Raw genomic sequence first — 25,736 nt, forward strand, 5'->3', positions numbered from 1 at the left:
TGGCACCTGAATGCAAATAAAAATTTGCAGTTCCAATCTGTAGTTACAAAAAGGAGTGAGTAGTCATTTAAAAGCTCTCTCCTTTCTCGTAATGAACCTCCATGTCTGTGATACAGGTTGCACAAAGAATCGCACAACTCCAGGAGGCTTTGTTGCATTGTGGGAAGTTCCAAGATGCCTTGGAGCCATTGCTCAGCTGGTTGGCAGACACTGAGGAGCTCATAGCCAATCAGAAACCCCCATCTGCTGAGTATAAAGTGGTGAAAGCACAGATCCAAGAACAGAAGGTAAGTGAGAGTGTTGGGGCAGTGAACTGTAGGAGCCGTAGGGAATGACAGATAACACATTTGCTTATGGTTTCAGGAGCACATTCAGGAGTTTTAGTAGAATCCTAACCTACCTTGCGTGATCCAGAAAAGAAAGATGGAAATTGATTTTCATCATCTTACTTTATAATCTCCTAGACTACCATGACATGTATTGAACTGAACAGTTTTGCTTGTTCACTTATCCTATTTCAGTGTTTCAGTCACCACTTTATCTTAAGAGGTTTTTAGTGTTTTTTGGGTCAGCAATATTTAAATAATGTATATCATGTATAAGGTTCTACCTATATATGTATATATTTTTGGTTGAATTTCCATTTCAGTGCCTTTTTCTCCTGGTTCAAACTAAGTTCCCTATCAGTCACATAATGATAGTCACTGCTCCATTTAAAAACCTAAGTGTATGAAAAGTTTATATGGGTGGTAGGAATTATATCTCATGTTTTTGCCTCAGGCTGAAAAAAAAAAGAACTTCATTATTCAATTAAACTTAGGGCTCAGTGGGGTGAGGTTTTGGATTTTGTTTGTTTTCCTTGTTTCAGATTTTAAAGTGACCCCATGTTATCACTTTTCATTCCTTTTAAACATGTACATCAGTTGCTCCAGCGGCTCCTAGATGATCGAAAGGCCACAGTAGACATGCTTCAAGCAGAAGGAGGCAGAATAGCCCAGTCAGCTGAGCGGGCTGATAGAGAGAAGATCACTGGGCAGTTGGAGAGTCTTGAAAGTAGATGGACAGGACTACTCAGCAAGGCAGCAGCCAGGTAAAGCCACTGGGGTTTTGAGGAATATAGGTCAGAGGCGGTTTCTGACTTGTATCACTGAGGTGCTCTAAAAGCCCCTGGATGATTCATACAGTGCTTTGGTAGGTGTTTAACGGCTTTTATCTTGAAGAGAGGTAAGTTTTTAGAGATGATCCTCATAACCAGAGTAACTCAGGAAATGAGCCTCAGCTACTCCATAAATTTCTGAGACCTGGAAGACTCATTGCTCTTTGGTGGTGTTCTGTTGCAATATAATCTTGGTTCCAAACAGCAGACGCAGACTCTTACAATCCAGCCAAGTTATTTTCTGAGTTTTGGAAACAGATTTTTTCCATTCATATTTATAAATAATGTTTTCAATACTTGGAATTGAAATTCATCATGTTCTTTTCTGTTAGCTTATCCTAATATTAGATGTTCTTACATCTAGGAGCTAGTCTGTGGTTCTGTTAAATGAGCATTCAAGAGATGCATGGACTTTCTTCACTAAATGGCCACAAGACAGGCAGTATACTTTTCTCCTCCAAGGAAGTGCTTTCTCTTTCCATAGCTGTAAGTTAGCCCAGTGTCACTTGAGCTTAATAAGTCACACCATGTCTTTACTTTTAGCTTATACTGTTCTCAGTTTTAAAAATAAATGATAACTGATCAGAAATCAGTATGAGAGTTGTAGAGTTGATCATTTATTATCTAGGTAGCCACGGGCAGTCTTCAGATAACCCCCTCTTCAGTCTCTTTACTTCTACCCATCCATGGCTTGCTTATTTCTTATCTGAGCTACAAAGTATTTGCTGGCTCCACGTTAGTGGGAGAAACAAATGAAAGAATTCAACTTATTTTCATTTCCAAATTGCACCACTTTTCTTCTGTCTCTCCATCCATTTCCCCTAATAGCACCATTAACCTTCCAGTTTCCTAGGCTTAAAACCTCAACCTCATTTTTTACCCTTTTTTTCCCCCCTGCTTTGTGTCCCATATCTATCAGGATGCTAAATTCTGTCCATTTTACTTCTACAGTGTCTTTCCTCTCCGTCCCTTTCTCTAATTCCCACTCGCCTCAGTTCATGACTTACAAACTCTCACTGGGGCTAGTTCCCATGAGGTAGCTTACCCGAGGTAGCCTCCTAACTAATCATCACTCTACTGCTGCTTACTTACCCTCAGGCCTTCCCCTCTTTGCACGCTCAGAGACATTTAATGATTCCCTGTTGCCTATAAAATAAAGTCTCTTTAATCCAACATTCAAAGCCCTCTACTGTTTGGCCCTAACCTACCTTTCTTAGTTTCCACTATTCTCATTCCTTTTGGGCACAGTAAACCGTATTCGGTTCTTCAGTATCTTCTGTCAGTTCCCTAATTCTGTCTTTGCTGATGGTGTTGCATCTTCCATGAAATACTTCTGTTCATCTCCCCTGCTTTTATGAAGGTTTTCTTTATTCCCCAAGCGTAAAGCAATTTCACTTTCCTCTTAACTGCCATAACTCATCATCTGTACCTTGTATTATGGTCATTATTTTATGTACTTATCTCCTAGGTCCTTAAGCTCACTAAAGTCATGGTTTGTTCCTAATGTATCTTTTTATGACTCTTTCCTTCTACCCTACTTGCTTCCATCCTCCTAGTCTAACACAGTTTCTGAGCCAATATTTTAAAGAGAAATACCAAGAGCAGCGTCATTTGTTGTAGACATCCTAAAGACTTTTGTTTAGATTCTTTAATATTGGATTTTTGATGCCTCTAAATTATTTTTTAGCTCTTCTCTTTGCTACCCCAAATCCTATTACATTGATTTCTTCAAACTTTCAGATTCCAAAATCAGAGATGAGTCAGAAAGACATAGAAATTAGGGGCAATTTTTTTAAGAATGAAATTTTTTAAATTTAGAATTTAAAAAAGAATAGATACATGTATATGTATAACTGAATCACTTTGTTGTACACCTGAAACTAGCACAACATTGTTACTCAACTATACTCCAGTATAAAATATAATATTTTATTCTTTTTTTAAAAAAAGAATAAAATCTATAAGCAGGTCATTAACCAATTAAAATAACCCACCAAGCAATATTTAAAAAATGAAATTCTTGATTAATAATATTTAAGATTATATATTTTAGTTGTATTATTAATTCAAGATGTATTTTGCAAGTTGACATAAACTAAGCAAGGAAATTCTATACTGTATATTGACATTTAAAAATAGCATCTAGAAATACATTTTTCTTTATGCTCGAGCATAATTAAATTTCCAGATAATTAAGATGGCAGATCTTTATATTAAATCATTTCGTATTTAGATAAGTTTGTCCAGAGTAGGTGTTCAGTGAAGGTTTTCTGAAATAAAAGTCACATGCTTCCAGGGCCTTTTCAGATGACATAGCACTGAGTCTGTTTTTAATGCTCCAGTGTCATCGTCATGGCCTTTGATTGTTAATCTGGGTGCTCATGCAGTTCTGCGGTGGTTTTTCTGTCTGTTGCTTATTAGGCTGCCTCCAGCATTCAGGCTTCCTCTCTCCTTTTGTAATTTGCTGATTTTAATCTACAGGGTATTTGAAATCCAAGCTAAGTGTGGATGTTACATTAAATAAGAATTAAGATTCCAGATTTAAGATTCCAGTTATAAAGTCCATAGATCTTTTGGCTGCTGTTTGCCTTGGCAAATTCAGCTAGTTTGAGGTCATTTTTTGCCTTGAATCAGAATTCAGAGTTATGCTCTGGGGCTTGAAATTACTAGAAGCCTGACTGGATTGGGGGAGATAGGAAGGGAGGTTCTCATTCATAGCTTGGTCTGCCTTTGCTTTTCAAATGCTCTCTCTTCTCTTCACTCACAAGTGAAGGTAGCCGTGATGGGGAAAGAAAAATGAAAACTGATGATTTTTTTTTTTTACTCCTTGAAACTTTATTTTGATCACATTTACAGAGGATGCACGTGCCACATCCAATAGGAGAAAGAGTAGTAGAAGGTCTGATTATAATCCTCATTGTACTATTGCTACCCAGTGGCCGACCTGGACAGATCTTTCTTTAAGCCTTCAGGGTTGGTTTTCTCTTTTGTAATAGTGGGATAATTCTGCCTACCTTACAAGGGCATGACAGAATCAAAATAAAGTACTGCTTACGAAAGCCTTTAAAACAGCAAAGTGCTGTTTATGTGTGTTCTGTTTACTATTGATATTTCAAATGTGCCTCATTAAGATTGGTCTTTTACTGAATATAGTACTATTATCAGTCTTAATGTGACTTTTTGCCTGAGCAGCTTGTTCTATATATTTGTGTAGGCAAAAACAGCTGGAAGATATCCTGGTTCTGGCCAAACAATTCCATGAGACAGCTGAGCCTATTTCTGACTTCTTATCTGTCACAGAGAAAAAGCTCGCTAACTCAGAACCTGTTGGCACTCAGACTGCCAAAATACAGCAGCAGATTGTTCGGCACAAGGTAGGAAGTAGTTATGGTAAATGAAAACACAGAACTGGAACCAGAAATCCTAGAAAACTGCCTGCAGCATTCTAGAAGATGTGTTTTGTGGGGGTTTTTTAATAAGTTTAATTTAAAATATGGTCCAGTTATTAATTGGACTAGTCACATTCTTGAAGTAAAAATAGAAATGGACTAATAGGCTGCTATCAGGAAAAACAGCTTTTGTTCTGTTTTTATGTTATTTTTGCCCTTCAGTAGGTGAACTTTTATATTATTATTTATTATATCATTTGTGATTCATTGTTTCATGTCTACTTTTCATTTATTTTGTTTCTGTTATTCATTTTTTCCATCTGGATTTCCAGGCTCTGGAGGAAGAAATAGAAAGCCATGCAACAGATGTGCACCAGGCAGTCAAAATTGGGCAGTCCCTCTCCTCCCTGACATGTTCTGCAGAGCAGGGTGTACTGTGTGAAAAGCTAGACTCATTGCAGGCCCGATTCAGTGAGATTCAAGACCGGTGCTGTCGGAAAGCAGCCCTGCTTGAACAAGCACTGTCTAACGCTAGGCTGTTCGGGGAGGATGAGGTGGAGGTGCTCAACTGGCTGGCTGAGGTTGAGGACAAGCTCAGTTCAGTGTTCGTAAAGGATTACAGACAGGATGTCCTGCAGAAGCAGCATGCTGACCACCTGGTATTCATGTTTTCCATTCTTATTGATTATGTTACTAAGTTATTTTGTAATTTTGATTCATGTTTCTCTTCATTTCTCTCTCTTTTTTTAAATTCCAAACATTTCGACTTTATTTTATACACAAGTGCGTAGTTACAGACTGGGCTAATCTATGTTTTGATGATTTGCATGGAAATACTTGTACTTAACAGACTGAATCAATAATTCTAGAAGATGATCCAGAATGTAATCAGGCCATCTCAATTCCAACTCATGTTTTACGTCATTAAGGAATGTATCATTCAGTTTCCACTTCAGCGATTATGTGAAAGAGAATGTACTGTAACAAAACCAGATTACCTAAATAGTAGTGCCTAGGGTTTTTTAATGTTTCTAGAATTTATATACTCAAATTCCAGGGATTCTGTGTCATCTGAGTAGAAACAACAATTTGCCCCTTTTCGTTTTCGTTTTTGTGACATTTCCTTGGGAATGGTAAAAATCGGCAGAGCAGTGTTTTGGTTTTAATAATCTTAGATTCTTCTGCTTCGTTGACTTCAGATATTGACAGTTTTTAACCAGGATCCTGATTTAAGTCAGCCCGTTCTTGCTGACTTTCTTCTGTTGAACTTTCTGCCTTATTCTTTATTTTGGACGTAGACATTTTTGCTGAATTCTACTTATACCTTTCTTGGGTTCACGTTTGGTACCAATAGATTAGTAAAGTGGATTTAGTCCTAAATCTCTTCTCATCAAAGGAAAGTTTGCCTGTAAGTAGCTGATTTCATTGTTTTGAGTAATTAAAGAAGGGGGTAACCAAAGAGAAAATGAAGGAATCAAATATCTCATGTTTAAACTAAACTGATATTCATCTCTTTACTTTAAATTTGGTCTCTTAAAGGGCTCACATTTCTTTCCCTTTGTTGTGCCATAGTTTTAGGATTAATGGTATTCTTTCCTTTCAGGCGTTAAATGAAGAAATTGTTAATAGAAAGAAGAATGTAGATCAAGCTATTAAAAATGGCCAGGCTCTTCTAAAACAAACCACAGGTACTTTGAAAAGTGCATCTCTTAGCACCTCTATGGTCCCACAGACAATTACATCAGCACCCTGCAGTAGCCACTTCTCTTTGCAGATAGGAGGAGCTTAGTACTCACCGATTGTATTACCATGTGCTCCCAGGTGACTGGCAGCTTGGGTTCCTATTTCCTGCTCAATCTTCTGAAAACTAAAACACTGTGTTGTCTCAGATCTGGTTATAGATGAAGGCTCCCCCTGCCCTCCAATATGGTGAATGCCAGCATTTACTGAAAGGTGCTGGGAATGTCTAGGAACACCTGCAGTCAAACTCAGATCTTAATAATCTCAGAAGTCACTTCTTTTATTGATTGAAGGTGTATTTCCCACCTCCCTTAGTGTGGGATGCTAGGTGAAATCACTGCCATAGGGAGAGAGCATCTATAAAAGTTAAGCTCTGATTTGAAGAAAGGGAGGTTAAGAGGGCTCCCTCATATCCTATTAAATGTGAATAATTGTGTGCTGTCTCCCACAGGTGAAGAGGTATTGCTTATCCAAGAGAAACTGGATGGCATAAAGACTCGCTATGCAGACATCACACTCACTAGCTCCAAGGCCCTCAGAACCTTAGAGCAAGCTCGGCAGCTGGCCGCCAAGTTCCAGTCTACGTATGAGGAGCTGACCTGGTGGCTGAGGGAGGTGGAGGAGGAGCTGGCAGCCAGTGGAGGACAGTCTCCCACAGGGGAGCAAATACCCCAGTTTCAGCAAAGGCAGAAGGTGAGCTGTCATTTCACACTGTAAAGGGAAAAAAATTTTCCTCTTAGAATCCTTAAGTTCAAATTCTTGTGTTTAATACCAACTATCTATACCTTAAATGTAAACCAAAAATTTCTGCCTGCCTCATTTTTTGTTTATTCTTGGAAAATAAAATTTGATATAAAGACCTATATAAGAGCACTTGTTATGGTCTGAAGAAGAAAAAAGATTGACTCTCAAAACCCTAGGAAGGGCTTCCTTGGTGGCGCAGTGGTTAAGAATCCACCTGCCAATGCAGGGGACACGGGTTCGAGCGCCGGTCCAAGAAGATCCCACATGCCGTGGAGCAGCTAAGCCCACAACTACTGAGCCTGTGTGCCACAACTACTGAAGCTCGCGCACCTAGAGCCTGTGCTCTGCAACAAGAGAAGCCACCACAGTGAGAAGCCCGCGCACCACAACAAAGAGTAGCCCCCGCTCACTGCAACTAGAGAAAGCCTGCGCACAGCAATGAAGACCCAACACAGCCAAAAATAAATAAATAAAATTAAGTTTTTAAAAAATTGTTAAAAAAAAAAAAAAACCCTAAGAAGCTTGCTTTATATGCAACATTTTAGAATTTACTGTCATAGTTCATTCTCTGAAAGGGTACTTCATGGTTATGTTTGATTCTCCTGCAGGATCTAGTGCAGTTCTAGATGCGCAGAAATACTGTGTAGGTACTTGTTGAGGTTAAATACCTATGATTAAAGCATTATTTATCATTTCTACTGAAGTAAGGAGAAAAAAAGCAAAAAGCACCATTCATGTTACCCAGAGACAGTCTGGCTCGAGAAGTCTTGCAGACAGTTCTAAGCGGCTAAGCCTAAAGTCAGGCTGTGGAGTGATTGAAAAATCTTAGACAAGAAAAAAAATTAAAAAAATAAGTGAAGGAAGGAGGTCAGAGCCCTGCTGGGATGTGTGGTAGAGAGAGCACTTTCCACCCAGCACAGCTGCTAATGTGCTTAATTTAGCAAGGAATGGCCTGAAAACTTTTTTTCCCTCTTCAGGAGCTAAAGAAGGAGGTCATGGAGCACAGGCTGGTGTTGGACACAGTGAATGAGGTGAGCCGTGCTCTCTTAGAGCTGGTGCCCTGGAGAGCCAGAGAAGGGCTGGATAAACTTGTGTCTGATGCCAATGAGCAGTACAAGCTGGTCAGTGACACTGTTGGACAAAGGGTGGATGAAATCGATGCTGCTATTCAGAGATCACAACAGGTAATCTTTATAGACACCTCTGCATTAATATTTTAGGCAGCGTGAAGTACAGAACTATGACCCACATAAATACGGGCTCAGGAATAGGAATAAATGAGATCAAGCTAAATCTGATGCGACGAATCATTTCAGTGGTGGGAACTGATTAGGTAAAGGGTATGTGAGGATGGATCTAGGTTTGACCAAAAATACTTGACCCCTTTGAGCAGAAAAGAACTTGGAGAAGAGAGTGTGTGAGCCCTTTCCTTGCTACTGCCCTGCTAAGAGGCAGATGGTGATGGGGGTAGATAATATCTAGATCCAAAAGGTCCAAGTGCATCACAGTCTTAGTTTGACATAATCAGCTGTTTTAGCATTAGATGGAAAAGGGGACAGCACCAAGAACTATAATTACTATCAAATATGCTAACCAAAATAGCAGAGCCATCCAAAATAGAACCCTCCCAAGTAAACACAGGTGTCATATTTCCCGCAATCCTTTTTCCTTCCTACTTTCTGGGAAAAGTTATTTGCTTTTCTTTGTAGCTGGATATGCACCTATTAATGTGCCATGGTGCAAAAAATAAATTAATATAACATGACTCCTTGAGTTCGTAGTGATAAGCAAATGCTTTCTGAACCACAGAGAAGTTTGCTCTGATGCCAAGTGCATCCCTGTTGTGTCTTAATTAATATCCCTCATCTTGGCCAGATATTTCAGTATGAAATTTATCATGCTTGGGAGTTCACTTTCCTTTAAATATTAGTGTAATTTGGCAACGTTGACGAGGAAGAGATAAAAGATTGAGGGACCTCATTAAACAATGGTCGAATAGAACATGTTCTTAGGTTTTGTATTTGTTGATGTCATTGCATACGTTATTGCATTCCATTTAAAGGTTTGCTGTTCTTCTGGGGTCTTAGGCTTCTTCAGCTGAGCAAGTACTTCAAGTTAACTTGACTCAGCCGTCTGCCGCCATGTTAGTTTGTATTTAAACACATGACTACTACTGTTTAGAGCATGGGTAGGAAAGAGGATTGGCAGAAAAAGAGCACAGCCTCATAGAAGTACTCTCATTAGGAAGTGTATTTCTTTTGAAGAGTCTTGGTTTCCATGGTGGTTTCTAGCTGTAGAACCACTAACTGGGTTCTGTAACGTCTTTCTAAAGCAGTTGAAATAGGATCAACTCATATTTGTTGAAGTATAATCAACTCTAAATTGTCTGCATCTTGATTTGTGATTTTATGAAATTCTCACCAATTTTGGCTTTACTTTGTGAGACGTAAACCGTATTACTGAAAATCTAGGCCTTTCTGTGTTGAATAAATTAGAATTCTCAGAAGGAGGACGTTGGCTGTAATATGTCCATTTTTCTTCAATATGTCTGTTAGTATGAGCAAGCTGCTGATGCAGAGCTAGCTTGGGTTGCTGAAACAAAACGGAAACTGATGGTGCTGGGTCCAATCCGCCTGGAACAGGACCAGACCACAGCTCAGCTGCAGGTACAGAAGGTAAGTCACGTATTCACTGTGTCCTGAGCTAGAAGAATCATCAGTCGCTTAAGAGTGACTAGCAGAGAGTTTCTGACTATCCCAAGTAAAGTAGAATGAGTCAGTGTCATGATGGTGGATAGAGACTAATTATATAAATATTTGGTTAGGATGAGGAAGAGATTTTTTGCTTTGTGAAAAGGGTAGAAATAGGCCCATTAATCCAGGAAAGAGTAGTTAGCAATTTTCTTCCTGGTTTTCAGGAGGGAAGATATTCTTGTAAGCTACTAAAAGATAAGCATTGAAGATGTGTGGATAGGCAAAGTGTCAAACTTTATAAGAACAGTTTTTGATGTGGCTTTTTTAAAGCAAAGAATTTTTCATAGGGTATGTCTAACTTTTCACTAACACAGGCTCGGGCTTCTTGTATTTCTTGACTTAACAATAGTTTACTTTTCAAAGGCTTTCTCCATTGACATCATTCGACACAAAGATTCCATGGATGAACTATTCAGTCATCGTGGTGAAATCTTTGGCACATGTGGGGAGGAGCAAAAAGCTATATTACAGGTAAACTGCATTTATTTATTCACCATATTGTTCTTATCTTGATCATGGTGAATTAGAAGTACAATTGTGAAATGATAATTTAAGAAGTTTTTTTTCCCCTCTCTTACTGGTAGTGATATTTAAGTCCAGCTTGATGTTCTGGGGCATTCAGACTCCTAACCCTGTGTTCACAGATGTCTAAACAGCCGTACTGTATAATGTGAAATACACTGCAAATCCATCTTCTTTATAACAGAGGAATTGCTACTCATCCTCAGTCCGTAATGAGTTATCTTTGAGTTACCTTTCCAGATAGATAGATTTTTCAGAACCATGTGCAGATATTAATTCCTGCTTCAGGTCCTTCTAAAAAATCATTACCCATTTCTAAAAGAATTGGCCAACAGAGTCCATTTGTACACCAGTTTTGTTTTTTATAAAGGGTATGGGTAACCACTGTTTCCTCAGAAGTCTTCATAAATTGAGCTACTCATCCTAAAAATATAAAGCATAAATGCCAGGTTTGTGGAGACATTTATCAGAGAGAAAAAGACAAATGAAACTTGATGAGCAAATACCCATCTTAGCCCCTGAGAGATTCAGTCAAACTGGCCTATTACAATACTGCTGTATCTAAAGTTGTAAAAGGTATTCACTAAAAGGTTAATTTTGGTGTGTTGTGCTTGTGCTATTTTACTGTTTGTGAAACTACTTTCATATTTTAAAGATTATAAAATTATGCATATGTATGATAGAAAAATTCAGTTAAGTATAAAGAAAATAAAAATCACTTGTAATCTTACTAGATTAATCCATATTTTTTAGCATTTTAGTGTGTATTCCTTTAAACTTTTTAGTGTGTATATATATATATATATATATATATATACCTATATATACTTACATTTTTACTTTAAAGAAGGGTTCATGATAATAATGCTTACACTTTTTTTGTTGTTCACAGGAAAAGACAGAGTCTCTAATACAACAATACGAAGCCATTAGTCTGCTCAATTCAGAGCGTTACGCCCGCCTAGAACGGGCACAGGTCTTGGTGAACCAGTTTTGGGAAACATATGAGGAGCTCAGCCCCTGGATTGAGGAAACTCGGACACTAATAGCACAGTTACCTCCTCCGGCTATTGATCATGAGCAGCTCAGGCAGCAACAGGAGGAAATGAGGGTAAGGAGCATGCCGAGTTTTATTTAATCACAGAACTGAAAATGGGCTCTACAATTTATTCAAAAACAGCCTATTTATTAGTACCTACTGAGTATAAGTAAATGTTATGAAATTAATTCTTAACCAGTTAGAATTTTTTTGCACAGTAAAAATACATATCTGAATTATTTCCTGTGTCCTTTAATATGAATCAGTTAAAGAATAAGATTATGGAGATGTCAGGAACCTGGGTATTGCAGAAGTAAACAAAGCACCACGTAAAAATCAAGGGAGTTTAAAATCTTCCCAGTGACAGTGGGGTGTTATTAGACTTGGTTGTGGTTGGGTGGCCCTTTCCTTGTGGTTAGGCCCTAGCTGGAGTGAGAGCCTCCACTCAGGAATGTCAGAAAGCATTTGCTGCCTAGAGTTGAGATGAAAGGGAAATTTGTAGACACTTCAACTGATGCTGTTACCATTAAAGATAGTTTTTTTAATGTTTATTTTATTTGTGGTATATGACTCGTGCTTATTGCATTCTCCGTATTCCTGTAAGAGGAAGGATGTAAACTGGAAGTAGCCAGCAGTAAAGTCAAGGAGCGGTTGGATTACCAGAAATGTTGCTGTTTGTAGCTGGTCATGCTTAGTGTCTCCCAGTCTGGGCAGGGAGACAGACATGAAATCACGCAAACTACAGTAGAGTACAGAGGAGTATTTACACGTACAGAAGACGGTGGAATACATTTGTATTGGAGGGTGAGAGTGAGAGAGGATTTCTGGGAAGCTTCCTGGTATAAGAAGGCTCATTTTATTTTAACCCATATTTCTTTGCATAGCAACTAAGGGAATCCATTGCTGAACACAAGCCTCATATCGATAAGCTGCTAAAGATAGGCCCTCAACTAAAGGAGTTAAACCCTGAAGAGGGGGAAATGGTGCAAGAAAAATACCGGAAAGCAGAAAATACGTATGCCCAAATTAAAGAGGAGGTGCGCCAGCGGGCCCTGGCTCTGGACGAGGCTATTTCCCAGTCAGCTCAGGTATGTGTGTGTTTCTTAAACTCATATAACCTTCAACTGTCCTTTAGTCTAAGCAAGAGACTCTGTATCAGTATGCCCCTGTGCTCAGGAATGTCCAGACTAGTATGCTGGTGATACAGTATCAAGAGACTGGGAGCCTTTGCCTGTCTGCATTTTTATTCCAGGGAGCATTGGTTATACTGACAACCATAAGGAGGGTAAAATGCATCTTGGCTGGTATATATTGCCTGTTGATGGTTTCCTTGAAAATTTATTTTGTGATAATCCTTTAGCAGGGATGATTTTGGGTAAATTCATCTTGAAGCAACAAATGCCTCAAGAAGTCACATTCCTACCGGGCCTGTTGCTTTCGAGATTTAGACAGCACATTCGTTTTCCTATTCAGGAGGCCACCAGCTAGCTCCTAGTTCAGAGAAAGATGCTTGATTAGGGAGAAGGTGGAGTCAAGGAGAAACAAACCACCAGCAGCGGAGTTTAAAGCATGTAACTACATACTTTCCAACTAATATATTACTGTTATGTCTGGGTAATTTATTCCTATGTTGAGTCAATATTCTTGGTTAATATTTGTACTTACTCAAGTTTTTCCCCCCCACCTTCCGTCCCATCTCTCACTCACATTGTGGAATGTGTTACTTTGTGTTGTTGCTGCCTGCTCCTGTCTTCCCCACATCGTCACATTTCATTGTTGTGTTGACCGCGCCCACCATTACAGATTACAGAGGTAAGGTACCCACCCCCTTGGGATTAGGGTGTTCTTATGAAGCTGAGAATTGAGAGGATTATCTATAAGGAAATTTCCCTTAACTTTAGTGGAATAAATTTTATTAATGCAGTTTTTTATGCCAGTTTCATTTGGGGCAGAACCTAGAAGTGAGGGAGTGATGGGAAGGGATTTTGTTTGTATACCATGTTATTTCCTATAGGACATTTAACAGTTGGTAAGCGTTATTAATGAATCCAGAGTTGGCTTTAGGGGGCAGACTTGTCTGTTTTGCTCCCTTTTGTCCCCTCTCTGCTTCATATTACAAATTGAAATTTTACAATTATAGACATGTTGTTCAAAGTACCAGAAAAGTGGAAAGGGCAGTAGTTCTCTAAGGTTAGATTTGGCCTTCCCTAATTATCTTCCATCATGCCGACATTGTAGTTTCTTACTGTTACACTGGTGGGTTGTCAAATTGCATGCCATGATACTTTTAAACTCCAAGTCATGTAGCATATTGAGTTCCCCATCCATTTATACAGTTGGTGGAGGGCATCTAACTTCTTGGTCTACTCTGTTGCATGCAACTGTCATCTGAGATGCTGACACACTGACTCTCACTGGTTTCATAGTCTTGTCCCTTCTTCATCACGTTAGTTGGAATAGGGGAAGTATTGTGGCAGCATTAAGGATTTTAGTTGATTTTTCGTATAGTAAGTAATAGCTTTTTGATTCTTAAACATTTACTTTTTCTGATGGGCCAGCTCTGGTGCACTATGCCCAAAAGAGTTTCTTAGCCAAACCCAACACTTGACAGCCATGGGGCTAAGGCTGAGCATAGGTTTTTATCCTAAACAGTAGTAGATTTATACACTGGCCTTAATCCCTAACATTTACCCCAGAAGTGTGATGAAGTACTCCTGTGATGGCTAATGGTCCAACATTTGTTTAGTTCCATGATAAAATTGAGCCCATGTTGGAGACTCTGGAGAATCTTTCCTCTCGCCTGCGTATGCCACCACTGATCCCTGCTGAAGTAGACAAGATCAGAGAGTGCATCAGTGACAACAAGAGTGCCACCGTGGAGCTGGAAAAACTGCAGCCATCCTTTGAGGCCCTGAAGCGCCGTGGAGAAGAGCTCATTGGGCGATCTCAGGGAGCTGACAAGGATCTGGCTGCAAAAGGTGCTTGATTAATCATTTTTAAAAAGTCGATAGAATAAATTCTAGGCTGTGGTTACCTCCAGCATCCCACCAGATGTACTTCATTGAATGCAAAGGCAGTGCCTAAGTAATGAGTATTCCATGAAGTCATTTAGAATTCAGAACACATCTCCCCATTGAAATAAGGTTACAATTGGTAGTTAGATTCCCAGACCAGGAAACAAATGCTCCTTTACCCCCTAATATGAGGAAACTGCAGTACCAGTAGTGGGTAGAACATAACTACCTTTTATAACACTTTCCATGGGAAACATAGCAGGTTCAACACAGAACACTGCAAACAGAGTTCTCATTCCAGCCCCTTTGTAAGTATCTTAGCAGTACTTTTATACTAGATGATAACTCATTTCCAGATTACCTCTGTGATCTCTTTATGTGGGAGACCAACGTAAGTGGAAAATAAGAATATAGAAATAATTAATAATAAAGCTAAGATAGAAAACTGTCCTTCAGTTATACATTTTTAGAGCCTTTTAAGGATAATTTCAGTGAAAATAGGATTAGATCTAATTTCTGATGAGGCTGATTTTAAGTCCTTAGAAAAGGCCTGTTCACTCTTCTGTACCCCTCAGAAATCCAGGACAAATTGGATCAAATGGTATTCTTCTGGGAGGACATCAAAGCTCGGGCTGAAGAGCGAGAAATTAAATTCCTTGATGTCCTTGAACTAGCGGAGAAGTTCTGGTATGATATGGCAGCTCTCCTCACCACCATCAAAGACACCCAGGACATCGTCCATGACTTGGAAAGCCCTGGCATTGACCCATCCATTATCAAACAACAGGTTGAAGCCGCCGAGGTAAGAAACAAAACCCCTTCTCTCATGTGTTTGTCCTCTGGGAAAGCACTGTATCCAAGTATGTTGTGTTAACTGCTTAGCCAGGCTGAGTGCCTTAAAAGTTCTGTTTTTTTTTTTTTTTAAGTTTAATAGTATGTCTTTACACTAGAAAAAAAATACCTGCTCATTATAGATTTTTCTTTTTTTAATGTACAAGTTTTACCACTTCGTATAGGTACATACACCCTCCACTGGTCGTGATATAGAGCAGATCCATCACACAAAAGTAATTCTGTCATCAATTTTAAACTTAATTCATATTAGTAGCATGTGCTTTAAAAATCCAGTTTTGCTTTCATTTCTGAATTTAGTCCTCTCTTTGGTGTACTTATTTTTTGAGTAAATTTCTTTATTGTAGAAAAATAGAAAGTAGAAAAGAAAATAAATCCTGGACTCATCATCCAGAAATAACAATTGTTACTTTCACATACCTTTTTCTAGTCTTTTTGGGGATCCTAGTTTTTATTAAATGCATTTCTCACCTCATTTTGTCCATTTAGCCCAAGGCAAGACTGTCTTGCTATTCTATATTCTCTCTCTTATCACTCATATCTTTCTTTTATTTCAGCCATTTCCACCTCCCCACCCCTGTCATTGCCAGTCCATGAACCATTTTTTAGGATCTGGCACAGAACTGACTTTCTTTGAAATTATATAGCCTAGCATTCCTATTATGCTCATCTCCCAGCTCTTAAATATGTGACTTTTGTACTCTATTATTTTATCCTTGTTAATTTTCTTCTCTGTAATAGACTTCTGGTTGTAGATTGTAATCTCCTTGGACCTTTGGTAAATTATTGAAGCTCATTATACCTTTCTCAGGCTGTTTTCTGTATTTATTGTTAATATATAAAAATATATTTGATGTATATATAAGAAAAATAACCAGACTCTGAAGCTTCACTATTTAGATGAGTGGAAATATTAAGAACACTGAAAGACTTTAATGAAATTGACCGTTCTGTTCAACATCTGCTATCGATGGGGGTATAAATTACATTTGCAAAGTTTGGGAAGTTCTGTTCTGCTTTCTGTTTTGGCTTATGTTCTATTCATTTACATGTAGACTATTAAGGAAGAGACAGATGGTCTGCATGAGGAATTGGAGTTTATTCGAATCCTTGGAGCAGATTTGATTTTTGCCTGTGGAGAAACTGAGAAGCCGGAAGTGAAGAAGAGCATTGATGAGGTGTGGAGAAGTGGACAAGGGGTTCAGACAAAACGTTACTGGACTCACACTAAGAGTGGGATTAATTGGAGAGTCTGATCCACTGTTTTTCCCCTAGATGAATAACGCCTGGGAGAACTTAAACAAAACATGGAGAGAGAGGCTGGAAAAGCTTGAGGATGCCATGCAAGCCGCTGTGCAGTATCAGGACACTCTTCAGGTGAGAGGCCACGAGGTGACCACCACGGAAACACAGGTTCCGTGGTCTCTTTGTCATATTCTGAGTCCAGCCTGAGTTGGTCACCTTCACAAGACTGCAACATTCTCGAACCAAAGACAGGCTGTTTCTTTATATCTAGCCCAAGTTTCCCACTTCTAGCAAGAAAAGTTCTGACATCCGAATTTCTAGTCTTCTTGCCATGTTTTTCATCGTGTGCTCATCATATTATCTATCCTCACAGTGGCTGTAGAGTAAAGCTGGCCTTGCTGTCGAAGTCGTTGCTTGCTAGAGGTCCCAACCCAGGTTTTCTCACAGCACAGCACCGTACAGTAGCTTCAGCACATTGTGGGCTTGCTAGCTGGCCATAAGAAATAGTAGTTTTTTTTCATATTTAGTTTTTCCAGATTGTAATTTATTTTGGACATTATTCCAGTCATGTTGGCTTCATCCTTAAGTCCCCATATTACTGAAATAAAGATCATTATCCCTTATTTCTGCCCCCAACCTCAGAGCACCAACAGCACAAAGTATTGATACTTTGATTTATCTCTGCTTGTATTAGCAGAGATCATGCTAATTGTCTCCCAAGTCCTCATGGTTTTGTTTTTTGACTGTTTATTTGTATGTTTATTTTAGGCTATGTTTGACTGGCTAGATAACACTGTGATTAAACTCTGCACAATGCCCCCTGTCGGCACTGACCTCAACACTGTTAAAGATCAGTTAAATGAAATGAAGGTTTGTACCTGGGAATGGTTTTTGAAGAAGGGTTGCTTCTTTTCAGTTTTTAAAGACTTGGTTTGATGTTAACATTCAGAATGTCTTTGACAGGAATTCAAAGTGGAAGTTTACCAACAGCAAATTGAGATGGAGAAGCTCAATCACCAGGGTGAACTGATGTTAAAGAAAGCTACTGATGAAACGGACAGAGACATTATACGAGAACCATTGACGGAACTTAAACACCTCTGGGAGAACCTGGGTGAGAAAATTGCTCACAGACAGGTAAGGCAAATGGTAGAGTCCATAAAGTGGACTACTATCTACTGTTTTCTAATTTCCTAACACACGTTCCCTTTAAATCATTTTCTGAGTAGCATAAGCTGGAAGGTGCTCTCTTGGCCCTTGGCCAGTTCCAGCATGCCTTAGAGGAACTAATGAGTTGGCTGACTCACACTGAAGAGTTGCTAGATGCTCAGAGACCAATAAGTGGAGACCCAAAAGTCATCGAAGTTGAGCTCGCAAAGCACCACGTAAGTATTCTCATTTTTTCATCTCTAAGCCTATTGGTTTGAGACCAGATATTGCCATCAGAAGCTTTTTGATGTTGTGTGTACCTTAGCCAGGCTTAATGATACCTATAGAGATAAATTATGTTGTTCAACATTTTTTAGGTTCTAAAAAATGATGTTCTGGCCCATCAAGCCACAGTGGAAACAGTCAACAAAGCTGGCAATGAGCTTCTTGAATCTAGCGCTGGAGATGATGCCAGCAGCTTAAGGAGCCGTTTAGAAACCATGAACCAGTGCTGGGAGTCAGTGTTACAAAAGACAGAGGAGAGGGAGCAGCAGCTTCAGTCGACACTGCAGCAGGTGCGTGCACTGTCCCAGTCAGGCGGCTGGGGCTGTGCTCATAGCAGCATTCAGCAGAAAGTCCACTTAAGTCGACAGAAGAAAAGCAGTTTTGGGTAGAACCCCCTCTGCCTTGAGAGGAGGGTCAGTTCTGTGCTGGACTTGTCTGGAAAGAACAACTTTTAAACTGGGTCATTCTTTTTGGATTAGTTTGTGGTCCAGTCCCTCTATCTACTATTCAAAGTTAGTAGATCTTTGCTATAACAAACCTTGTTCACAGATTTAGTTATTTCTTGGATCAAGTCAGGTCCCTCCATATCCATATTCAGCAGTACCTTAGTCAGTTCATTAGGTTATAGCAGACATCTCTGTTACAGTGAGGTCTGAAGGATTCTGCTCAATTCTGAAAATAAGTAAATATAATGGCCCCATAATCATCCAGCAACAGAACAACCCTGCCTGAGAGCAGCCTAAAATTCCTCCCTCAAAGAGACTCCTCATGTGGTCATTTAGAAAGTTTACTTTTGAAACTAGAATTGACTACTGACCTTGCTAATGTCTTTTCTCAAAAGGCCCAGGGTTTCCATAGTGAAATTGAAGATTTCCTCTTGGAACTGACTAGAATGGAGACCCAACTTTCTGCATCGAAGCCCACAGGAGGACTTCCTGAAACGGCTAGGGAACAGCTTGATACACATATGGTAATAGATTTCTTGAAATTGAGCATAAGTATCCCATTTTCAGTAGCTCCTTTCTGAATTCACAGAGATACATGTAGTTGGGAGTCTACAAAGTAGTGCATTGTTACTGACAATATAGTACTTGGGGATTGCTGCTTACGTACAGGCTTTTAACACCCTGCGATAGGCAGCGACAGGGAAGAGTCAACCAGAAATGCCCTGGGGAGCTGGCAAATTTCGAGTTAATCAGATTGACTGGCACAAGAATATTGATTTGAAGGTGAGAGCATCAAGAAGACAAATACATGACACAGATACGGTTGTATTTAAGAAAAAGACTGCTGGGACTTCCCTGGCCTTCCAGTGGTTAAGACTTTGTGCTTCCACTACAGAGGCCGAGGGTTCAATCCCTGGTTGGGAAACTAAGATCCCGCATGCTGCGTGGAGCAGCCAAAAAATTAAAGGAAAAGACTACTTGAGGGGGATTTAGGGAAATCCAATAGAAACTGACAGTATTTTAAGAAAGTGGCTGAGAACAAAAGGCAACATAATTTCTAGGCAAATCCCTCAGGAAAAGGAGAAATAAACTATTGGGGTCTATTTTTGTGATCTCTGATCCTTAGAAATTCTGTTGGTGACAGAATTATTTTTAAATTAAGGAAGAATGGTGGGTTTCACTTCCTAATTGTTCAGCAGTTGAATTGAATCCAAAAGAAAGGATTTTAATCAAAATGAGACCTTCCTTGGCTTTTCCAAACTGTGCTTGTAAATCTGTGTGGGTATCTTTCAGGGGATTGGCATTACTGATATCTTTCTTGCCCTTATAGGAACTCTATTCCCAGCTCATAGCCAAGGAAGAGACTTACAATCAACTGCTTGACAAGGGCAGGCTCATGCTTCTCAGCCGTGGTGATTCTGGATCTGGCTCAAAGACAGAACAGAGCGTAGCACTCTTGGAACAGAAATGGCATGTGGTCAGCAGTAAGATGGAAGAAAGAAAGGTATCACCACAAAATTCAGTCTGATTACTGTTTGAGTAGTTTGCTTAATGATTACATGCAATTATCATCTAGTTTCTATGGAAGATTTTTCATTATATTGTAGCAAGCTAGCAGAACTGATACCCTCAGAACTGGCTTTGGGCTAAATCAAGCCATCTTTTCTGCCATTACATTTCTATTTTCCATCCATGTCAAGTTGCACTGATGCTGATAGTTTCCGCCGATACTTGTGTTTATAATACTGCATTCCTTTTCTGCATCTACCAGTTAAGGCATTACTACCTGTTACTGCTCAGTGATGGACTTAAAAATAGGTTTTGTTGGAGTTGGGAGGTTGGGAACAGCATGCAGGGAGTATCACTAATTATTCCTCACACAGAATTTGATGTCTAGTTACTAAAACTCAAGAGCAGTAAATTGTATGTCCTCTTCTTACTCTTCCTCAAAAATCAGATTCTCCTCAAATGAAAAGTGATCAGAGATCAAGGCATTTGCCCCAAAACATTGTTTTTTATGAGTACAGAGTTCTAGAATATCACTCTGCATAGAGTTTTTGTGCTGGGCAGCTGAAACGGTAAAATATGTGTCCAAATCCATTGGCCACATCCATTGAACAAGTAGTCGTTAAGCATGTATGTACCAAGCACTGTGCTAGGTGTACAGCGGAAACAATAAAGGCATGAACTCTGTCATCATGACCTTTAATGTGCAGAAGGAAGTAAACCACATCTTCACACATATAAATGAACATTTTGAGAGAAGCATTAATTTCCTAGGGTCCCTCTAGTGTGGGGTCTGGTAACTTCGTTGCATGAAGAGTGGGCAGAGGACCTGAGTGTATGGTTGTGTTCGAATTCTTGGACAGGGTCTGTCTATAATTCACCTGCTGAATGTAGAACTAAGACTAATTAAAGAAAAGGTAGATTCTGGCTCAAAATCAAGTAGTTTCTAGAGGGTTTTGCCACAGTGGAACAAGTTGCCTCAAGGAATATAGTTTTGACCCTTGAACAACATGGGTTCGAACTGCGCAAGTCCACTTGTATGCAGGATGTTTTTTCTTCACTAAATATATCTACGGTACTACATGATCCCTAGTTGGTTGAATCTTTGGATTCAGAACCGTGGATGTGGAGGGCTGACTTTAAAGTTACAGACGGATTTCCAGCTTCTCGGAGGATCGACACCTCTAAACCCATGTTGTTAAGGGGTCAACTTTAGTTGGTGAATTGATTAAGCAAAGGCTAGCTGTCAATGATAGTTATTTCTGATTTTGTAAGAACATTACATTCCAGGATCACTAAAATTATTTAAGCCCTGTTAAAGACTATGTAGATAAAATGATGTGAAAAGATTTCCTGCCATCTAGGAACTTGCAATATATTAATTGCTAAGCATTTCTATGATAGATTTGAGGTAGATTTCCTTTTTCCACTGAACTTGTTTAGACGGGGTCTATGCATTTTTATAATGTTCATCACAGTGTTTTTTAGGTTACAGAAGTAACCTGAAAACACCAAGAGGAAAGTAGAAAGAATACACAACCCATTTAACAGCAATGAACATTTTTAGTATACTTCTGGGGTTTCTTTCTGTGAATATTTTGCATATATTCATTTTTAACAACCTGTCATTATTCTACTTTGCCCGCCTAGTAGACGGGCCAAGGGCAGAGGCCATCACCCAGATGTTCGGGGTAGAGGTGTCTGAGGATGGAGCTTGTAAACTATGGAACTGGGATGTACTCTTGGAGAGTAGCACACACCCTGAAAGAGCCAGTCTTTTTTGTCATTCTGATTTAGATCAAAGTGACTAAAAATTTACATCTTTGTAAATTGTCACATTTTTGTTTGAAATGTTCTGGCTTTTATTACCTTTGCTGCTGTAGCATAAGCATAAGTTTCAGACTCAGGCGTTTTCAAGTGCCATATTTTCTGAAAACATATTCAAATAGAGAGCACTGCAGTGACCGTCATCTTCACAGTAAAGTGCTTTTCATTTAGTTGTTTTATGCCACAAAAAGGACATTAAAGGAAACTGAGACTTTGCCCAAAGCAGGTTGCAGATCCTGCAGCTGTCACCACTAAAGGGTCTGTTCACTTACATTTATTGAATGGCTTGAATGCCTTTATTCCTGTTCTTTAATGTCCCAGGAAGTGGGGAATGGCAGAGAAAGCAACTTAGCTGCAAACTGTGCTCTTTCCTTTTCCAAGCACAGTTGTTTCAGTTTCAAACACTGGCACTAAAATGTCCCCTTCTTTGCAAACAGGGCATGTTTGGAGGTTGATTAAATGAGGCTTCCTTCTTAGAAGTCATTTCATTTGGTGTACAATTCACGCCTTTGTCCTTAAAGCTATAATTCTTGAATTTGGCACTTTTCTGTGTGTGTGTGTGTGTGTTACTTAAAATTTAGTTAAAGCTGGAAGAGGCCCTCAACCTGGCAACAGAATTCCAGAATTCCCTGCAAGAATTTATCAACTGGCTCACTCTAGCAGAGCAGAGTTTAAACATCGCTTCTCCTCCCAGCCTGATTCTAAACACCGTCCTTTCCCAGATAGAGGAGCACAAGGTAACAATGGCATTATGATGCTGCCTTCCTTTTGAAAGCACCAATTGAAAGTGATGCTCCTTGATCTTATCTCCAGTTTAAAAAGAGCAATATTTTCCCCTCAGGTGTTTGCTAATGAAGTAAATGCTCATCGAGACCAGATCATTGAGCTGGATCAAACCGGGAATCAGTTAAAGTTCCTTAGCCAGAAACAGGACGTTGTTCTGATCAAAAATTTGCTGGTTAGCGTCCAGTCTCGATGGGAGAAGGTTGTCCAGCGATCTATTGAAAGAGGGCGATTGCTGGATGATGCCAGAAAGCGGGCAAAACAAGTAAGTTGTAAAAGAAAGATACTAATTTACTGAACAGCCTTGGGCTGCATGTGTTGAGTCTCCGCATTGGTTCACATAAAAGTGCTGTGTAGTGTGCATATTCATTCCTGTTATAACTTATTTCTTACATAATTTTAGTTCCATGAAGCTTGGAAAAAACTGATTGACTGGCTAGAAGATGCAGAGAGTCACCTGGACTCAGAATTGGAGATATCCAACGACCCAGACAAAATTAAACTTCAGCTCTCAAAGCATAAGGTACAGCAATTCGTTGCTCTTAGGTCCTGAGCTTGGTATTTGCTGACGATTGTAGCTTGATAAAAACACAGAACTAGTCAAAAGAAAACTAATCGGTTAATGTTAAACAGCCAAGATCATAGAGCCATTTTGTATCTGGACAGTGTCTAACCATGACAATTGCTCATTTGAATAAGAGTTCAAACAAAGTGACTGTGGGAGTAACCAGCTAAAACTGTGGGCTTTTAGAAATAGTCATGCACTGCTGTATGTGGCACAGACAAAACCTTATAAATTTCTTCAGGGTAAGCTGTTGTTAATTTTAGTTCAAGGAGTAGTGACATTCATACTGTTTCTGGTTACCCACCTGAAAACTCAATGTCATCTGACTTTTAGCGTGGTTTTTTGTTTTTTTTTTTGTTTTTTTTTTTCCTTTCTGAGAACAGGAGTTCCAGAAAACTCTTGGTGGCAAACAGCCTGTGTATGATACCACAATTAGAACAGGCAGAGCACTGAAAGAAAAGACTTTGCTTCCTGATGACACTCAGAAACTTGACAACTTACTGGGAGAGGTCAGAGACAAATGGGATACTGTTTGTGGCAAGTCTGTGGAGAGGTGAGTGTGAATGTCCCTTTCGTGGATCTGTGTGTTATCCCCAAAGTAACCAGGAGACAGTGACAGGATTCTAGAAAGTGGTAATAAAGCTAATGTATCAGTAACAGTAGCATCTTGCTATCTCCATTTAATTCAGTGAGAGTTATGAAATAATTTGAATCAAATATATTAAAATTATCATATTTTAAACTTGAACCTTACTGTATTACAAAGAGAGAAGCCTATAAAATCAGGCCAACAGTAATAGAAGATCTGTAACTCTAAGTACATGTAAATCACAAATTTGTAATGCCAGTAGCTGTCTCAATGAGTGTCTCTTGTGTCAGACGCTGTACGAAGCCTCCAATGTAGTATCTCATTTAACCATCTTGAGGCTCATTAACCCTCACAAGAACCACTGAGGTGTGGGTACTGTTCTTCCCATTTTACAGATGAGGAAATGGTCACAAAGAGGTTTCTTAACTCCCCCATGCTCACTCAGCTACTAAGCGGCAGAGCTGAGATTTGGTTCTAAAAGTTGTACTTTTATCCACTTGTACCAGCTATGCTATGTAAGCATTATGATACCTCTGTATTACTTGTACTCCCAGTTTTTCAGATGAAGTGACTGAGGTTCAAAGAGACAGCCAGAGTCTCACAGCTGGTGGAGAGTTAGGAGTTGAACTCCTGGCTCCAGACCATTAATAGAACCACCACCCTCTACTGGAGTGGTGTAATGTAAATAAAAAGACCTTGGGTTGTAGGGTGTGCATAGCATAGCGTGTGCATAGCAGTTGGACTCTAAAATGCCAGAAGGGCATCTACACCGGTCTCCTGCACTGCAATGCTTAATCCATTTTAGAGAGTGGTTTAATTTAAAATGTCTAAACATCTCTTAGTCACTTTTTACAGTATTTCTAACTGTTCTAACACAGCGGTCCCTCTCTAGATAAAGTTCAAGCAGTATTCCTGTTCAGTGGTCAGAATTGTGAGGCATTCATAAAAGAACCACTAAAACCAGTGAAGTTTGTGTGCTTCTCTCAGGCAGCACAAGTTGGAGGAGGCCCTGCTGTTTTCAGGCCAGTTCATGGACGCTCTGCAGGCCTTGGTGGACTGGCTGTACAAGGTGGAGCCGCAGCTGGCTGAGGACCAGCCTGTGCACGGGGACCTGGACCTGGTCATGAACCTCATGGATGCCCACAAGGTGAGCGGCGAGATCTGGGCTGCGTGGAGGGCAAGGCCGTTGGGTCCTGCACCTGTGTGTGCCTTCTGCCCATGCTGCCCTTCTACGGCTCCCCTAGAAAGGAAGTCTGAAAGAGCCTGTGTCTCTGCTTGTCAGAGAGGCAGCTCCCTGCTCTGTGTGTTTAAACAAACTGTTACAGGGATTCTGCATCAGCCACAAGGAATTTACCAAAGTTGGTTTGATTCAGATTTGCCAGTGTGTAAACTTCACGTTGAGGGCCACCCCCCCTGCAATTTCCTGTTTATATCTCTCAGTTGAGTCGAAATGGATTTAAATTCAGGAAACCCTCAAGATATCCATTTCCACTGATTCTTAAAATGAAAATGAGTGCTTTTTAAACTACTTCTGAACCTAACAAGCCAGCTCTGTGCACACCAGCGTTTAGTGTAACCCTACACCTGTACGTTGAACTACATACTGTCCTCCTGCTTCAGCACAAAGCGTTGAGCTTTACCTTGAAGTTACACCAAATTCTTATGTGCGTGGCAGGTGGGCTCTTACCACGCGGCAAGGGGGGAGGGAGGGATAAATTGGGAGATTGGGATTGACGTGTACACACCACTATATATAAAATAGATATAAGAACCTACAGTATAGCACAGGGAACTCAACTCAATACCCTGTAGTGACCTATACGGGAAAAGAATCTAAAAAAGAGTGGATATATGTATATGTATAACTGATTCACTTTGCTGTACAGCAGAAAGTAACACAACATTGTAAATCAACTATAAAAATTAAAAAAAAACAAAAAAAACTCCCACAATTCTGGAGATGCTATAGTACAGCGTAATTCCTGTTTCACAGATGAGACTGGGACTCCGGTTAAGCAACTTACCCAAAGTCACGCCGCTCACATTCAGAGCCACATCCTGTGGTGGTTCTTTCTTACTTGTGGTCCCACCTCCGTCTGTGCATAAAAGACACACAACTGGAACCTACCAAG

The 25,736-nt window shown here is 39.7% G+C and overlaps 1 protein-coding gene across 24 annotated transcripts in view; it reads left to right on the top strand.

Annotated features, from left to right (window-relative positions):
• MACF1 (microtubule actin crosslinking factor 1) overlaps positions 1 to 25,736 on the top strand; it is a 342,706-nt gene that overhangs the window by 288,707 nt on the left and 28,263 nt on the right. For 16 of the 24 annotated variants that reach the window (XM_036835427.1, XM_036835461.1, XM_036835471.1 and 13 more), the window contains 27 exons: positions 117 to 287; positions 924 to 1,090; positions 4,371 to 4,530; positions 4,878 to 5,204; positions 6,149 to 6,233; positions 6,737 to 6,978; positions 8,007 to 8,213; positions 9,585 to 9,704; positions 10,146 to 10,253; positions 11,197 to 11,415; positions 12,228 to 12,431; positions 13,147 to 13,155; positions 14,090 to 14,321; positions 14,933 to 15,159; positions 16,265 to 16,387; positions 16,485 to 16,586; positions 17,223 to 17,324; positions 17,418 to 17,591; positions 17,684 to 17,839; positions 17,981 to 18,178; positions 18,730 to 18,858; positions 19,665 to 19,838; positions 22,249 to 22,404; positions 22,509 to 22,715; positions 22,854 to 22,973; positions 23,399 to 23,568; positions 24,592 to 24,751. In XM_036835427.1, coding sequence (XP_036691322.1) covers positions 117 to 287; positions 924 to 1,090; positions 4,371 to 4,530; positions 4,878 to 5,204; positions 6,149 to 6,233; positions 6,737 to 6,978; positions 8,007 to 8,213; positions 9,585 to 9,704; positions 10,146 to 10,253; positions 11,197 to 11,415; positions 12,228 to 12,431; positions 13,147 to 13,155; positions 14,090 to 14,321; positions 14,933 to 15,159; positions 16,265 to 16,387; positions 16,485 to 16,586; positions 17,223 to 17,324; positions 17,418 to 17,591; positions 17,684 to 17,839; positions 17,981 to 18,178; positions 18,730 to 18,858; positions 19,665 to 19,838; positions 22,249 to 22,404; positions 22,509 to 22,715; positions 22,854 to 22,973; positions 23,399 to 23,568; positions 24,592 to 24,751 — 4,449 coding nt within the window. The remainder of the gene's footprint in view (positions 1 to 116; positions 288 to 923; positions 1,091 to 4,370; positions 4,531 to 4,877; positions 5,205 to 6,148; positions 6,234 to 6,736; positions 6,979 to 8,006; positions 8,214 to 9,584; positions 9,705 to 10,145; positions 10,254 to 11,196; positions 11,416 to 12,227; positions 12,432 to 13,146; positions 13,156 to 14,089; positions 14,322 to 14,932; positions 15,160 to 16,264; positions 16,388 to 16,484; positions 16,587 to 17,222; positions 17,325 to 17,417; positions 17,592 to 17,683; positions 17,840 to 17,980; positions 18,179 to 18,729; positions 18,859 to 19,664; positions 19,839 to 22,248; positions 22,405 to 22,508; positions 22,716 to 22,853; positions 22,974 to 23,398; positions 23,569 to 24,591; positions 24,752 to 25,736) is intronic. The other 8 variants (XM_036835444.1, XM_036835609.1, XM_036835617.1 and 5 more) reach the window with 3 other exon arrangements.

The sequence above is a fragment of the Balaenoptera musculus genome, chromosome 1 (genome assembly GCF_009873245.2).
Source record: "Balaenoptera musculus isolate JJ_BM4_2016_0621 chromosome 1, mBalMus1.pri.v3, whole genome shotgun sequence".
NCBI classification, from domain to species: Eukaryota; Metazoa; Chordata; class Mammalia; order Artiodactyla; family Balaenopteridae; genus Balaenoptera; species Balaenoptera musculus.